This window comes from Diadema antillarum, unplaced genomic scaffold (assembly GCF_040938485.1).
Source record: "Diadema antillarum isolate AM-2024a unplaced genomic scaffold, OU_Dant_1.0 scf00000035, whole genome shotgun sequence".
Taxonomy (NCBI): Eukaryota; Metazoa; Echinodermata; class Echinoidea; order Diadematoida; family Diadematidae; genus Diadema; species Diadema antillarum.
Window position 1 is genome coordinate 3,483 of NW_027270924.1, and position 16,458 is coordinate 19,940.

General features: G+C 41.0%; 1 protein-coding gene across 1 annotated transcript in view; it reads left to right on the forward strand.

The window, feature by feature from the left end:
* The first annotated feature begins 4,778 nt into the window (after positions 1 to 4,778).
* Positions 4,779 to 16,458, forward strand: part of LOC139744065 (serine/threonine-protein kinase N2-like) — a 65,981-nt gene continuing 54,301 nt past the window's right edge. Inside the window, exon 1 of the mRNA XM_071654523.1 lies at positions 4,779 to 5,082. Coding sequence (XP_071510624.1) covers positions 4,878 to 5,082 — 205 coding nt within the window. The 5' untranslated portion in view covers positions 4,779 to 4,877. The remainder of the gene's footprint in view (positions 5,083 to 16,458) is intronic.

Sequence of the window (16,458 nt, forward strand, 5' to 3'; positions counted from 1 at the left end):
TTTTCGACTTCATTGTCATCCATTTGGGGTTTCATTGTCACTTAGTGGAAGTTCCACTGGCTCATCAAAAATATTCTGTTTCATCCCTGTCTTTCCTTTGTTCTTGATTCTTTCTGTTCTGCTTTCCTTACAGTCTTCTTTTAGCCTCTTCACTCTTTCTTACTCTCACCCAATGTTCCAATACACCGAATAATGGCACAAATACGTTAGTGCAAGATGCATCCTATTATTGTAGGGCCACATACACCTGTATTCTCTTTAAATGTGGGCTTGATTACATGCATTTCTCTTATTCAGGTATATTTCAAGAAACATTCAATTAAAATCATAAATTCTATTAAAATATAATACTCGATCCATTATTCACAGTACACAGCGTCCATACATAACAGAGGGGGCTCATATTACCCCACGGGGTACTATTCCATACATTCACATCCAGGCACAAAATCAAAATGATTTTCTCTAGAATTATTTTATAATTTGCACATACTATGGCTACTTAACACAATCAACAAAGAATACAAATAATTGAAGCAAAGGGGTGGATAGAGTACTGATCTTTCCAAAGTGGACATGCCACTTTCGAGATGAAATTCCTTAGTGCTATGTATTTAACTGCTCCTCCTTGCCATATGAAATAGGATGTAGGTGCATATTATACTGCAACTTGTGGCAGAGATAGTGGACTAACATACCACAAAGTAGTAGCCAGTTTGGCCCTGGCACATTAGAGCAGTGAGCAAAATTCCTCAAGGGGGCTCATTTTACCCCGGGGCTCAAATTGCCCCCCTTTCCCCTACATGTACCACAGGAAACAAAATTGGTGGCTGCTTTCCACGATAGACAGGTGACTGTAATGCACAGGGTCTTGGCTTTTCTCTTGTGAAGGGGGGGGGGGGGGAATTTTTCAGTGGCCGCATACAGCAGGTGGGTGCTATGATCAGGTGGGTGCTACTAGGAAAATTTTGACTGGACATGACACTGGAGCTGCTTGGCAAAATTCCTGTGGATGTTGTCAAATTTATTACACTGTACATGTAACTCCAATTAAAGCAGTTATAAAAAACAGATAAAAGAACCGTAATCAATACTTGTCCATCCTAGAGATAACAAAGAGTGTTGCTCCATAGGCAGCCGTCAAATCAACACACATCTCTTTATATCTGACCTTATGTGGTTGATCTATGCAGTGCACATGTATTTATAATTCATGCAGGATACAAGAATGTAATCATGTTCACAAACAAGCCGTGCCGTGTTTGCGCAATTGCCAGTATTGGCGGTCCATGCGTGATCATCTGACCGTGTTCATGTCAGAAAGGATAACGTCCACATGTCAATAATAGATTTTATTGATCAGGCTATGTGAATAATGCATCCTCATGGGGGAAACATTCAAATCGTGAAAGGTGCTCAATAAACCCTTGTCTCGTAGAGATGTTAAGCATGAAGACATTGATAGTGGGAAGTACATGTACATGCATATCTACACTTACACAAATGTACAGTAGGCATTCTTCAAGGGGATCTGTATCTTCCTATTGTAAACTCATGTGCAACTTCTTATGTTTCAATGTACAGTGTATACCCATATGTGATATTCTTTTGCATTATATTTGCTCCTTTATGGAATACACTGTAATTCATACCAAGCAAAGAAGTGCTGCTGTTCATGCCAACTTGATGTAATTTTTTATTATCAAATTGCAGGTCACATGCAGTCTCGTGATAGCCAAGAATAGCTACAGAAATTTTAATTTTGCAGAAAATGCAATGACAATAAAGCTGTGTCGTGACCGAAATAATGGGCTTACAGTGTATCCTATCTGTATTGGCAGTATGAACCTTATGGTCTAGAAATATCTATCTGCCTTTTGAGTCTATTTCTGTTTTCGTAGAAAAAAAGAAAAAAATCCTTCATTGTGCTAGTGTGAGAAAAAATTGGTATAAAAACAGCGAGAGGCTATTGTCTTTTGGATGCTAAGAAAATGTGATGCATATAATTCACTTCTGTGCACTTGTGTAGTTTTGTGCCAGTTGTGAGAACAGGCAAATCCTGTTGTAATAATCCGCATTGATGAAGAGGATTTGCTAGTTTATTTTACCACCAGCTAATAAGAACGTAGGAGCATGACCTCTTCGTCTGTGGGTTTTCGGCGACTGAGGGCAATAATTGAAGAGACGGTCCTGCGGTTGCTTCCGAAATTAAGTGCCTGCGACGATCTGGGCTGTATTAGGAACATCAATTAGTTTTGCTAACCCGGGGTGTGGAAAAGTTGGGAGGGGAAATGTCAAGTTAATCGTGAAAAGGCAAAATGACATATTAAGATGTCATGTCCTTGGGGAATTATGCCGCATAAATTATATTCATCATGGCATCATCAAATTAACACCACTGCATTTCACTGCTTGTCTTGTATTGGGCAAAGATCAAATGGAGCTGTTTGTATCATTAAATCTGCACAAAGTCAGAAAGAAATTTACAAAAACTTGCCAGTTTGAGAGAGAAATGAGAATATTTATTTTCTGAAATGTGCAATTGCATTACCCATTTCATTTCAAAATCAATGAGAGATATTGCACCAGTGGCAGTTTCACTATTCAAGGTGGCTTTAGAAATGTCTGCAATCAAAACGAAATGTAGGAACAACTAAGTGCTCAGATGAACAATTTTTTCTTTCTTTGAATCGTGCGAGTTTACAAACCTTATAATGCTTCATATTATGATTTTAATGAAACTGCTCTTTACTTTGGTTTATTGCTTTTTTTTTTTGTCTATGTTGAAAAGCCAACGTGAATACAGGGTTTGTTTGCCCTTTAACCCATTGAAGACTTATCGCGAGTACACTCATGTGGGTGTCTTTGGGAAATACGTATTGTAGCAAAATAAGGTCCTCCTCAACAGGTAGGCTTACATTGTAAGTGTAGTGTACTGATATTGTATGCAAGGAGAGACACTGAGAACACAGCATCGGAAGTACAATTCGACCTACATGTACATTGTATTCTCAAAGTGTAGATCTAGTGTGAGGACCTAACACACACACCATCACACACACACAAGCCGTCAATAGTAATGTATAAATGCCCAGAATGACACTATTTGGGAAACCCTTTTGTGGACTTCTTCCACTGATGTGATGGCAGCCGTACAGTGTGTCCTGACCAGCCCCTGTCAATGGTCTTCTTTCATTTTTGAGCCACGACAAAAAGCCGACCTCAAAGGAACCTGCCACAATAGAGGATTGTCCCTTCCCTCCCCCCCCCCCCCCTATCTCTTTGCCCCCTTCCATTAAAAAAGGGGCAGGTTGTGTGTGGGGATGATCCTATTCCCCATTTCTCTTTTTGTTTGCCCCAACCTTTTCTAGCAGCCGGTCGCTGGCAGAGGGAATGTTTCTAGGCCACTCTGCCCGAGGATCATACTTTGAATGAAATCTACTGTCATTTTTATCCCATTGCCATCACCCTCTCGCACGCCTTCCCGTATGGTGAGGCAAGATGGGGAGGGGGGGGGGGGACCTCCAGAGATCCTTGATGAAAGACACTCCATGCTTTGATAACATCAGAACATCTGAGATTGGAATCTGAAGAAGCTGTCTTAAGGCGAGCCAAAAGCATCCTCACATATTTCCTCAATTTCAGAATGGCCTCGAGTGGAAATGCTCGCTTCCTACGTACACTCGCACCCCCCTCGGGGCATACTCCATATCCTCTTCGGAAAGCGGTCACAGGGAATTGGCGACTCCTTCATAGAAGAACATATACAGTGGTAACATGGGAACCTCTCCCTGCACTGATTGATATGTCATTCCTTTCAGACACGTAGCCACAGTGCATACAGATCCTGCAGGGTTTAATTCATGTACATGTACATACAATAGTAGGCCCCTTCAATGCAGAGGCATGGCATGTGTAACATTATATCATCTACACAAGAGGGTTTGAATGAGCAAGATGTTCAAAGCAAGCTGTCGAAACTCACCCATCGTAGATGGCTGTGGTTGTCTGTGATGAAGACAAATCTTATGTGTGATTGCCAAATCAATCCATAATAATTTTGTATATTTCACAGCTGAGTCACAAAGAAAATATTTGATACATTCGTGACTTTCAAAGGAAAAAGTGTGATTTAGCAAATAAATGTATAATTCACCTAACCGACCAATCCAATGAATGCTTTGTATAGCAGAGTGCAGTCTGAAGGTCCATTTTCTCAGTGCTCTTGTTGCATGTGGAGGAAAAATACTCACTGGGATATGCACAGGGGGGATTATGTAGGAGATTGTCTCGCGATGGCTGTCATGAATATATCATTCTATACCCTGTTGACATCTTTTGAAGTCACAAAACCTGTCTTTTCCACAACACTGCGTGAAATGATGTTGAAAACTAATACTGACATGCACTTTAAAAAAAAAAAACCAAAACCCCAAACAAAATCACAGCCACAGGAGGTAGCAAAGTCTTCACTGTGCAATGTGCAGTCAATGCAAAGGTAAACCTACCATGTACAATATCAACTCACAAGAAATATCACAAGAAATGCAATGACAACAATGAAGGGAATCAAAGTGTTCTCCTGAATGCAAAATCGAGATCAAAGTTTGTTAACCCATTCCGTAGGGAACCTGGTGGTCTGTGTATTAAAGTCTGTGGGGATTTCAGAATTCAGTATGAAACGGGTTAAATCAAGAGCCATAATACATGTAGTTTATCACAAATCTTTTCTTCTGTAATAAACTTTTCTGACATTTTCCTGCATTTATACAGGTGGTGAGCTGGACCCCCTGTCACCGGACCAGAATGACGCTCCTCTGCGGCAGCCACCCCAGAACAGCCGCATCGCCGCCCTGACCAAGCAGCTTGACATCGAGATGAAGGTGAAGCAAGGGGCGGAGAACATGATCCACATGTACTCGAACGGCCCCACCAAGGACCGCAAGCTGCTGGCCGAGGCGCAGCAGATGCTCCAGGACAGCCGCACCAAGATCGAGTTCATCCGGATGCAGATCCTGAAGGCCCAGCAAGCCCAGCAGCAGAACGCCTCCGACAAGGAGCAGGGGGAAGTCTCCGACATGGGTGAGTGCATTCGAGGAGTTGAGTTTGTTATTGAGGAGCCGAGTTTGTTTATCATAAGGAGCCGAGTTTGTTTATTGACGAGCTGAGTTTGAGTGGTGAATGTGAGTTTGATTGAGGAGCTGAGTTTGGTTTTGGAGTTTTTAATAGTTCCATTGTGGAGTCACTTTTGGTAGTGGCTGTGGGAGAGGAGATACAGACAGAATGAGGAATGTGCATGCCAATCACACGTGTATGCACTGACATCGTCATGGTAACTGCATCCACACCTTCTTTGAGTGAAGTTCTCTGTGGAAGGAATTCAAGAGGGTTTCAGTCTACATATCTTATTGGTGTGTAAGCACACTTTTGAAGAGCATCTTTTATCATGCCATGAGCTAAGAGTCTCCTTGCTTTCCTGCTGTGTGATGATGACATTCCATACAGTAGCTGTGTCATGACTTCCATGGCTTGTCAATGAAAAGCTGAACTCTTGATAAGTTATGTGCTGTAGTATGTACACTATCTGTTGCATACCACACGTAGGTGAAATGAAAACAAGGTTATGCTATAAATGCCACCTCCTCACTTGTATTCTGAAGGTCAAACTGTACAGATTGCACACTCACACCCAGAGTCAAGCAAACTTGATAGGAAAATGCCTCCAAACCGGAATGAAAGTGATTTGAGAAATGTGTTTAGAGAAACCTGTGGGAGAAACATGATTCTAATACACTTCAAATCAAGTTTTTGACAAGTTAAAAACTGTAAAGGGAGCCTTGAGAAAAGTTGTCAGAATGTTTATCTGAGCTGTGCTTCTAGAAGATTCCTTGCATAAACTGTGTTCCTTTTGCATACTTCTAGAAGATTCCCTGCATGTGTGTGTGTGAAGACTGTGTTCGTTTTACATTCTGAAAAAGAAAAAAAAAAAGGATATTTTTCAAGATTACTTCAAATGAAAGATTAGCTTTTTAAAACATTTCAGTTTAAATTACATACGGGTATTAAACTTGCACAGGGGGAATAAAGTGTTTGAGCACTTGTAAATGTAATGCCTTTGTACGATGGCGCAAGGGTGCATTGCTGTATAGCACTTCCTTATTCAATCTGAATTTGCAAGAATTAAAAAGATTATGAACAATCATAATTTGCTGTCAACATTTACAACTGTACCTCAAGAGTTGGTGCCTAACTATTCAGCAAGAGAGGAATTTGACCTGTTTGTACTTTGATACCAAGTAGCCCCCTATCAGCAAAGTTTTGTGCAAACAACTCTGAACAGTAATTGAGCCATCACATTCCTACTGTACTCATTCCACAAGACTCTAGTGTCTATGTTTTACATTCGGGGTGATGTCGAAAGAATAGCAGTGTTTTGGTTTTTGGATGACAGCTTTCGGTGAATTGCATCAAATGGAGCCACAAAGGCAGTCACTCTATTTGACATCACGGACTTGAGGAGCTGGTACCAATTGGCATAAATACAAACTTATGCAAGAAATTGTTCCTAAAAAGTACTGTATCACCAACTTGCACATTTCAGAGCGATTCTTTACTGAAGTGTGAAATGAGTTCCCAATATTTTTACTCTAATTTATTCATTTTTAATGCTAAAATCAAGTTCAGGTGGGAGTCATTTGACATGATTTAAGAATTCATGGCTTGACGAATTCGTGGCTTGAATGGAAAAAAAACAGGTAGGATGAACTGCTGAAATTTGTCCAAATAAATCTTTATGATAAACAGGCAGTGTACTGTGTATATTATGTTCTTCAGCAAAGCCCATGGTTATGATAGCCAGGACAAAGTGTCCAGCACTCATATCAGCCAGGAAAACATTGATTGATTTAAAAAAAACCAAAATAAAACAAACATAAAAAGTAGATAAAATTCTATCAATTGTCCTGGAGTAATATAATTTGGCCTTCACTGACAGTGTGTTTTGTCAGAAAGTTTTGTCACATGTACTGTGGTACATGTATAAAGTGAAATAAAAGGTATGTTTTTTTTATTGATGATCTCTGCTGCCAACTACAAAACTGATGCTTCTGGAGTGTGGGATAGTTCAAACCATTTTCAGACCACCTTCATACATGCTTCTGTAACTGTACATGATTGTCTTTCCCTACTGCTGTCATGGGGTTTGAATAAATCTTGAGAAATGTGTGTGTACAGGAACCCTCATCATTAGACAAGAATTGGTACGGAGGCTGCCTTTATCGTCCGACAAACACACAAACTGCCGCAATATTTATAGCAGATGACATCTTGTTTCACCAGCTACGAGTCAGCCAAATGCAAACTGAGGAAACCAACACATGACATGTTTTGATGCTAATGCATTGTTATTTTGATAAGCACATGCCTCAAAGCAAACGGTCTTTAATCCTGGATATATACATAATAATGACATGGTAAAATACATTTTGCAGTTACAGTAGGCCTACATATGACTCAGCATGTAGAATGGAACAGGCATTTTCTTTCATCTGAAAAAAAATTGAATGGGTGATTTGATTTTGTTGTTGTTGATTAAAATAAAAATGTCTCTTGGGAAATTATGGAATGATTTATTGCAGCTTTTAAAGTTTATGCAGATGCATATTTACATACTTGCTGGTTATGAAATTATGTCAATATCTGGTTCAGTGTTGTTGATTTTGTAATATCACCAGGTACAATGTAAAGTTGCTGCTGTGTTCATTTAAATAACAGCTACTCTCACAAGATTTGCCTGTACAATTACTGTCTATAAAGTAAGTCATTACTTCATACTACTGGATTACATGTGATGCCTGTATGCAAAATTAATTTCCCCAGTACAACAGTGTGAAGGGAAAATCGTTGAATAGAGAACTTTTTCTTGTTCTGTGAGGAGCAAAGACTCTGCTGCCAAGAGGCGTGGCTGTCCTGCTGCAGAGATGATAAATAATGTCATAAATTGTTTAGGTTTACTGACTGCTGGAATTCTCCCAGAGGAAAAAAAAAAGATGGTTTAAAGGGATTGTATAGTTTTGGTAGAGATCTAACTTCAGGTTTCTAACATTTCTGGGCGAGATAATGAGAAACCTTTTCTGAAATATGAAAGAGCATGCACATGTAATTCCAAGAGGACGTCAACATTTATTTGATGAAAATTGGCTATGAAATGGCTGACATACCCAAAACAGAGCAATTCTAATAAAATGTGGGACCCACCTTTAATTATGATCGCTTTGTTTTACTTTGTTTTCGGCTGTCTCAGCCATTCCAAAACCAATTTTCATCAAATAAACTTTGAATTCCTCGTAGAATGGTATGCTCTCTACTATTTCATAAGTGGTTTCTTGGCATCTTGCAAAACATTGAAAGCCCAATCCTCAGCTCCACCAATACTGTACCATCCCTTTAAAGTAATCAGAGGAGAGGAAAAAGAAGGGGAAGGAGATGAGAGGGGCAGATATTCCATGGGCTTTACCTTTGTAGGCTCCTGTGAAGAAGGTTCTGTGATGTACATAACATGCACGTCTATATCCTGTTGACTGAACTCTTGGTGGACTCGCGTTGTGTTGGAAAGTTTCAAATGATTCCCCCCCCCCCCCACCTCCCCTCTCCCCAATGTGACCAGTGCATGAAAGAAAACGTGAAATAGCTGTGGAGATCTCATGCATTGGCTCATCTGCCAGCTTTGCAATCTTGAATTGCCTCTCTTACAACGGTTTGCCTCCACTTCGAGATATGGGTCCCATCTGTGTAACCTTCACGAGGAATACATTACGCAATCGACTCAAAAGCCAAGGTGTCATGCGTGCTAGCACGTCAAGCATAATATGCAAACATTTGTAGAATTTGTTTGTAGATTCAGCCTTTGCAGTTTGTGAACATTGAAGCTGTATGTGAATGTACACGTGTGTTTGTGTGTGCAGCCTGTATTGCTGTACAAACATTTGGAGCATGCAAATTAAAAGTTACATGATGTGCTGTTTGAAACACATCATAGTGTTCCCTCAAACCTCTCTTTCTCATTTACATGATGTATGATACCAGTATATAGTCTATGCAATATACAGAGTGAAAGATACACTGTACAGTATGTACTGCAAGGAGAAAAAACATCCTGTCCTGAAGTATTAAAGCAGTAGCACCATTGACTGGCCTCGCTACAGTTCTAGCAATACCCGTAGTAGTTTACAATGATTTCAGTGCGCTTTTCACAACACCGTGTAATGCTTCCACTCAGCCATAGCGTTTGACTTCGGGACCAGACCATGAGAATAACAAAGCAGTAGTAAATAGCTGCAGGAAGATTTGGCATTGTTTCCAGCAATTCGGTGTTGGGATCTTTGCTCTTCTGGATCTTTCGTGCCGAAGTGGATGTGTGGATACTAGCCTGTTTCCCAGGCTAGTAAACTTTGTGTTCCCCACCAGTAAATGTGTTATCTCGGTGAAGACTAGCACCCACAAGATCTTCTATGGTTCACACTCCTGTTGTTAAAGACCGTGATAACTCATCCTCCTCTTGAAAATTTTTCTTTTGCAACAAGGCAATTTTGTTTATGTGTCCCCTATAAACATGAAACACTGGTTCTGTCATGTACAGTACAGTACATACTACATGTATTAATAGATATTGTCTACACAGTGTGCTGCTTGAAATGAGTGGTGATGGGAAGAAAAACAGCCTGCAGCCTGAAATCAGACTACTGCTTGGTTGTTGCTACTGAGCAGTTGGGGGAGGGTGGGGGGTGGGGGTGGGGGGGTGGTAGATGTATTCAACAATTTGCCAATGAGATGCAAATCATTTCTATCTTCACATGTACATTGTTGACCTTTTGGTTTTATGTTGCATGGTTAAATAGCCATAGATATCTGGAGATGGTGGCTAATAATAGCAGAGCTCGATATGAGCGGTGGTCTGGGGCCACTAAAAATTGATGTCCGGCCACCAGACTTGGTTGCCCGATTGGGCAACTAAGATGTAAAATTGGTTGAAATATTTCCTTTGGATTACTGGTGACTACTTTTAAAACAGGGAGTTGCAATGACAGCTTTCCCTGTATTACAGTCTATGTACTGAGACTCATGCAGTGTTGATACGGATATCGAGTGATACATAAGCGCAGGTTGTTTGGTAACCTGGTTCTTGTCAAGTTCAACTTGACAAAGAGGAAACATAGCCGGGGTGTTTTTTTCTCCCCACAATATTGTCCTGTTGTGTGCATGTCTCGAGTCAATTTAGGGAAGAAGATGAACGATAAAAACGTAGTTTATGAGATTATCTTCTACATGTAGATGCAGAAGGACATAAATAAATATGAGCAAAACATGAATCACGTGAGGCAGAAATTTTGCCAAGGACAGAATGGAGATTGTATACAAATGCAATTAAAAACTGCAATACGTGCAGTAAGAAATTTTCTTTTTCTCGTCAAGTAAATTTCTAATAATACATGTACACTTGACACAATCATTGTAAATATTTTTTTTTCTTTTTGCAATCCCTGCATGAAAAAGTATATTCTGTCGTCAATAACCAAAAAAAAAAAAGGAGAGGTTTTATTTCATTTTGTATACAGGGCAAACAGAAGATGAGCTCACATATGTGTATCTGTCATGTTCTGTTTGATTGGTCACACTTTCAAAATCTGCTCTTTTATTTGTAATCAAAATTTTGTTCAACTTTGGACTATCCTGTGGTTTTGTTTTTCTTTTCATTTTCTGTTTTGTTCAAACAAACATGTCCTAGGTATAGTAATAGCATCACCAACTTGTTCTATACAATCACAGTGGCATTAATTTTCTAGATATTGGTGCTAAGAGGGTTGATGTGCCTCTGTCTGGTAGTGGTTATAAAAAGATAATACTGTGTACTGCAGACAAGTATTTGTTGCCTTGGCTACAGCTGTTCATTTGTGTGGAATTTCTGTGGAGGAATGAATATAATTTGAAACCATCGGGTCAGATCCTCCCACTTGTGGGAAAAAAAAGTGGTGAAAATTACTCCATAAACTCGCAAATAACAGACTGATTCTGATATGGTTGGATGCTACAAATTTGTATCACAATTGTGAAGTAGTCTTTCGGTGCATAGAATTTGGCTTCGGAGAAAGCACATTACTTTGTAACGTTATTGTGTGATTTTCCAGTTTAAAAAAAAAACAAACAAACCCAAGAATGAAATGTTTGTATTTCGTGGCTTGTTTCTTTAGGAGAGAATTATAAAATGCAAACAAGAAGATCTGTTGATCTGTATTGCATCTGTGCAAAGGATACTACATGGTACTGTATGATCTGTATTGGTTTTATGCAAGCATTTAAGGAGAATGAAACCTACATATTTTGATTGAGTGGGTGCAGAAATACAGACTGTATGCCTTATTAATAGATAACACCGTACATCAGTGAAGTTTGAGGAAGATCAGACAGTCTGTTCAGAAGTTATGAATTTTTAAGTTTCAGTACATCATTGGACAAGAAAACTGACATGTAGGCCTGTGTATTGAGCTGAATGATCATGGTAAATTTGTCTTGGTGCAGGCAGTGAGAAATGTTGAAAAACTTATAAGTATGTGAAATGAGGGACACCCTATTATTTACCAATGGAAAAAGACCTGTTAAATACAAATCAGTTTTGTGATATAACCAGAAATGGCAGAAGAGTGCCCATTCGTATATGATGCCTCATTATAGATTTACAAAATGTACTCTGTTGGTTCTGTTCAATGGCCCAATTTTTGTTTAGTTTTTTGGTCTGATTTCTTTTAGGTCAGGGGTTGTACTCTGTTGTCTTTGTGACCTTCTGGAATTTGATGCCATTTAGTTCTTAGGAGTATTGTGCATTCCAATCCGAATATGAATGCAAAGCATTTTTAAAATCTTTTTAAAGAAGAATATAAAAGTGAGATTCACTTTTAGGGGACGGAGGAGCTTCTTTGTTGGACTACGAAGTTCAGCATGATCCATCACAAATATTTATATGGTCTTGACAATGATATTCCTATTGATCAGTGTGCTGTGTGTGTACCAGTGTGTGTGTCTCTCTGTCTGTCTGTCTGTGGGGGAGGGGGGGGGGGGGTGGGGAGCAGAGAATGGCTAGAGGGGAATTTGTGACCTTTGATCCAATTTAGGGTCAGGATAACTGTCTGCCCCTAAGGGTTGTTAGTCTCATTTATCAGGCACTGCAGTTTGTTTACATATTGTACTATGGCCAAAGTCACACACTTACAGTGTATTTCCCATTCTTTTTGTAGTTCCAAAGTACATCAACTGTATCCAATGAAAATTCAGGTGCTTCCCTACTCTATAGGGCTTTTTACACTTGTAAATTTTTGCTTAGTCCCGTACCAACGGTGGGGCTAAAGGGGGGGGGGGGGGGGCCTTAGCCCCACCGTTGGTACGAGACTATCCTTAGCCCACTTTCTGTTTACACTCGTTTTTGCCAAAAGGGCTTTTTACACTTGTGTTTCTTAACCCCGGACTTTCTCTGACCCAGGACTATCGTTAGTCCCGTACCAATTTTTTCAGCTTTTTACACTGGCCAATTAGTCCCGTACTATCTCTTGTCCGGGGCTAAGGAGAAAACTGACCTTTTTACACTCGTATTTCTTAGCCCCGGACTTTCCAAACCACATGAATATTCATAATTACGCTGTGTACTGTACATGTACACGCACGCACCGGCAGCACTTGATTACCTCGTTTCTGATTGGTCAGTGAGGGTCGGACTTCGTCTCCGTCGCTTAGCCCAGGATTATTTTTTCGTTCTGTTTACACTCACTTGCTTGGCACCGCAATTGCGGTGCTAGCACCGCAATTGCAGTGCTAACCCCTGCTATTTTGCAGGGCCAGATAGTACCGTACTATCGGTGGGGCTAGCCCACTTTGGCAAAAACGAGTGTAAACAGAAAGTGGGCTAAGGATAGTCCCGTACCAACGGTGGGGCTAAGGCCCCCCCCCCCCCTTAGCCCCACCGTTGGTCCGGGGCTAAGCAAAATTTTACAAGTGTAAAAAGCCCTATAGTGAGCTAGCCCCACCGATAATCCCATACTATCTGGCCCTGCAAAATAGCAGGGTTAGCACCGCAATTGCGGTGCCAAGCAAGTGAGTGTAAAAAGAACGAAAAAATAATCCGGGGCTAAGCGACGGAGACGAAGTCCGACCCCCACTGACCAATCAGAAACGAGGTAATCAAGTGCTGCCGGTGCGTGCGTGTACGTGTACAATGCACAGCGTAATCATGAATATTCATGTGGTTTGGAAAGTACCGGACCAAGAAATACGAGTGTAAAAAGGTCACTTTTCTCCTTAGCCCCGGACAAGTAGTATGGGACTTATCGGCGAGTGTAAAAAGCTGAAAAAATTGGTACGGGACTAACGATAGTCCTGGGTCAGAGAAAGTACGGGGTTAAGAAACACAAGTGTAAAAAGGGCTTTAGGAATGTTCAAAACATGAATCGCCACCTCAACCGGTACTGTACAGTCCCTTTAATCCTGCCAAGTCAATGCACACTTGTGAACTGCTGCTTGTCAAAGTACAGCTGTACTGTTGCTGTACTGGGGCAAAGGTCATTCCTTGCCCAACAGGGCAGAGACTAGTGATCTGGAGGTCACATGACTGTGTGCTTTCGATTCACAATAAAGCCCCACAAAGGCAGTCTTTGTGAGGTAGTTCCTGGCCTCTTCAAACCCAAGAGAATATCGTAACCTTTTCAACCCCTCCAGGCAATAATATTCAGATTTAGGGCTCAAATCACAGATTACAACTTCTCACACTTGACTCTCTGTTCGATATGATCAGTTTGCAGGCATTCACTGTTCACGGATTGTAACCCACTGACTGTGGTCATACGCTTTTTTCAGACAGTGATATCATTGAAATTGATCCATACGGTATAAGTTTTGTGCTGCTGGATTTTGTTTTCTCTCCTACAGAGCATTGAAGTGAAAAATGTTTTCAAACTGGGATAATGAAGTTACAGCGGTTTGACAGAGATGCTGAAAATTCCGACATGTTTTTATTTTGGTTTTGTTCTGTTGTTTTTTTCTGCTGAGCTGATTCCAGTTCCACAGTTTTGAAAGTTGATCGTTAAATGCTGAGCGCAGGAATGCTACTTGTGGATCTACCCTCTCCAGACAGTAACAGTGGTGGAAAAGTGCACACATGTATCGGGACACTTGAGTGTGGATGTACAGCTGCCACTTGCAGATCTGTTGCTGCAACGTGTTGCATCTGCATGCTCAGTTACCTGCAACTAGCATCCAACATGTCAACAGTAGCAACCGTGTGATTGAACAGGGGTCATGTTTGGCAACTCTGTCGTGGATAACTTTTGTGTTCATTGTAAAAAATTGATTGTACTACACAATGGAGGGGGAAAGTGCATCACATCTTGCAAAAATGATGGAATATCTACCAGGGAGTGTAAACAATATTTATCGGAAAGTCTGATTATTGGCTCCTCAAGAAGGCAGCACAAATAGAGAGTCTCCCATTTTTATTCAGGTCTCCAGCCAGACTGAACACTTGTCTCATTTATCAAGCTCTGTCCTGATTTCAAGAGGCAACAGAAAACAGAACTGGGCATTATGTGGATGAACTTTTGTTGACATTGGTGACCACAACCATAGCAGGGTCTCCTTCCCCACACCCCACCCCCACATCTCCCCTTCTTTGATAAAGGACCCATGTGTGTCATTTTCCAAGTAGTTGTGATCTAATATGGCTCCCTTGTGCTCTGTTTTTATCAGTCCAGTATAAACAAAGGGGATAAAGGAATGGAAGGAGGAGGAAAAGAGGAGAAGGGGAGGAGGATCTAGTGTACAGCTGGTGTGTTTGGTGATTCATCTTTGCATCATCATCTTCTGGCTCCATTTGGTGTTGAGGTGCTGCAGAGGGTGGACCAGTGCTGCCTGGGCAGGTGTGAAACAAAGGCAAGAGGGATTACTACCATGTAGTAGAGCTGGGTTAAATTCCCTGTGATGAAAGCCTAGACTCTAGAGAGCGGAGAGCTACTGCGGAGAAACAGACGGTGGAGCACATGTTTGGGGCATGGCAGCGGGCTTTGGCATATGCTGACCAGTGGAATTCCCTGTGAATAAAGTGGCCGCATTTTGATACCACAGAAGATCGCAGGCTGTCGAACTGGAGGGCGTGAATTTGAATTTCTCGTATCTTGCGCTCTGGCGGCATGCATTCTTGATGTGGAGGCGATGGTAATTGCCACGCAATCTCAGGCCTGGGATAGGTTTGCGTGTCTTTCAGTTTTTCTTCATTTGCCCGCTGTTTGATGACTTGATTGACTGCATGCGCTTGGTACCAGTTCTGTGATGCAGAGTGGATGCCGCTAAAAGTCATTCTCACTTTGCGATTCCCCGTAATCATTTCTGGAGGATATTGATGAATATTGGAACCTTCTCTCTCTCTCTCTCTCATGTCTGTCTGCATTTCAAATGATCTTTCATCATTTCCGTACCCTTGTGTTGCGAGGAAAGTTGATATTGATGCCGGAAGCCGCTGTGATGAAGCTTTCATCATGCTGATGACTTTCTGATGTGAATTTTTCTTCGTCGTCTGGGTAACAGCCAGAGAAAATCAGCAAATTGTTATTCTTTCTACATCTGACTGCTACTGCCGATCATCATGTATATCTGTGTAGTTGGTGAGTATGCGAGAGGGCCATGCATAACTTAAGAAAAAGTTCATGTACCTGTGCCATGCCTGTCCCCATCCCCATAACACAAGTATGTCAGCCTTTGTAACATTAAAGGGGGGGGGGGGGAGGAGGGAAATATCACTAACTCTTTCTGTATTGATAAGTGCATGTAGCAATATGACGTCTGCACAATTATGTTTACAAGGATATATATTGGTGTATCATTTGCGAGAAGCCAACAATTGATTTGTAGAAGAGAGAGTAGAATATCTTGGACCTATTTTTGTTGATTGCTTACAATGTACCTGCAGTTGTAGGCACTACAATAGGCCTGTCTTCATCAGACCAAAATTTCAAAATAGCGCGCCATTTTGTGGTAGCATGCTATTTGATCGGGAAACTTTTTCCCCCAAATCTTGGTCTAGTTTGTGAAATAGCATGCCAATTTATGAATTAGCATGCTAATTGTGTTGCGTCTCCATCAGCCGAAAAGTTTCTCGATCCTATCATTTGAACCATGCACTGTGAGCCCTCAGAGCTCTATGTGTCTGAGCGAGTCGAGCCAATTAATGATACAAAGTACGCATAGTGGTGTACGTCAACTTTGGTCTAATTTCCCAAGCGAGCTGTTTTTGAGCTGATGAAGACGCACATTCATAATATCGGGCGTTTTTCCTAAACCGCAAAAAAAGCCTACTAGTTTGAACTTCGGCCAGATGAAGACACGCCTAAACATTCTTTAATTTGTTGTTTGTGAAACCTGTTCATT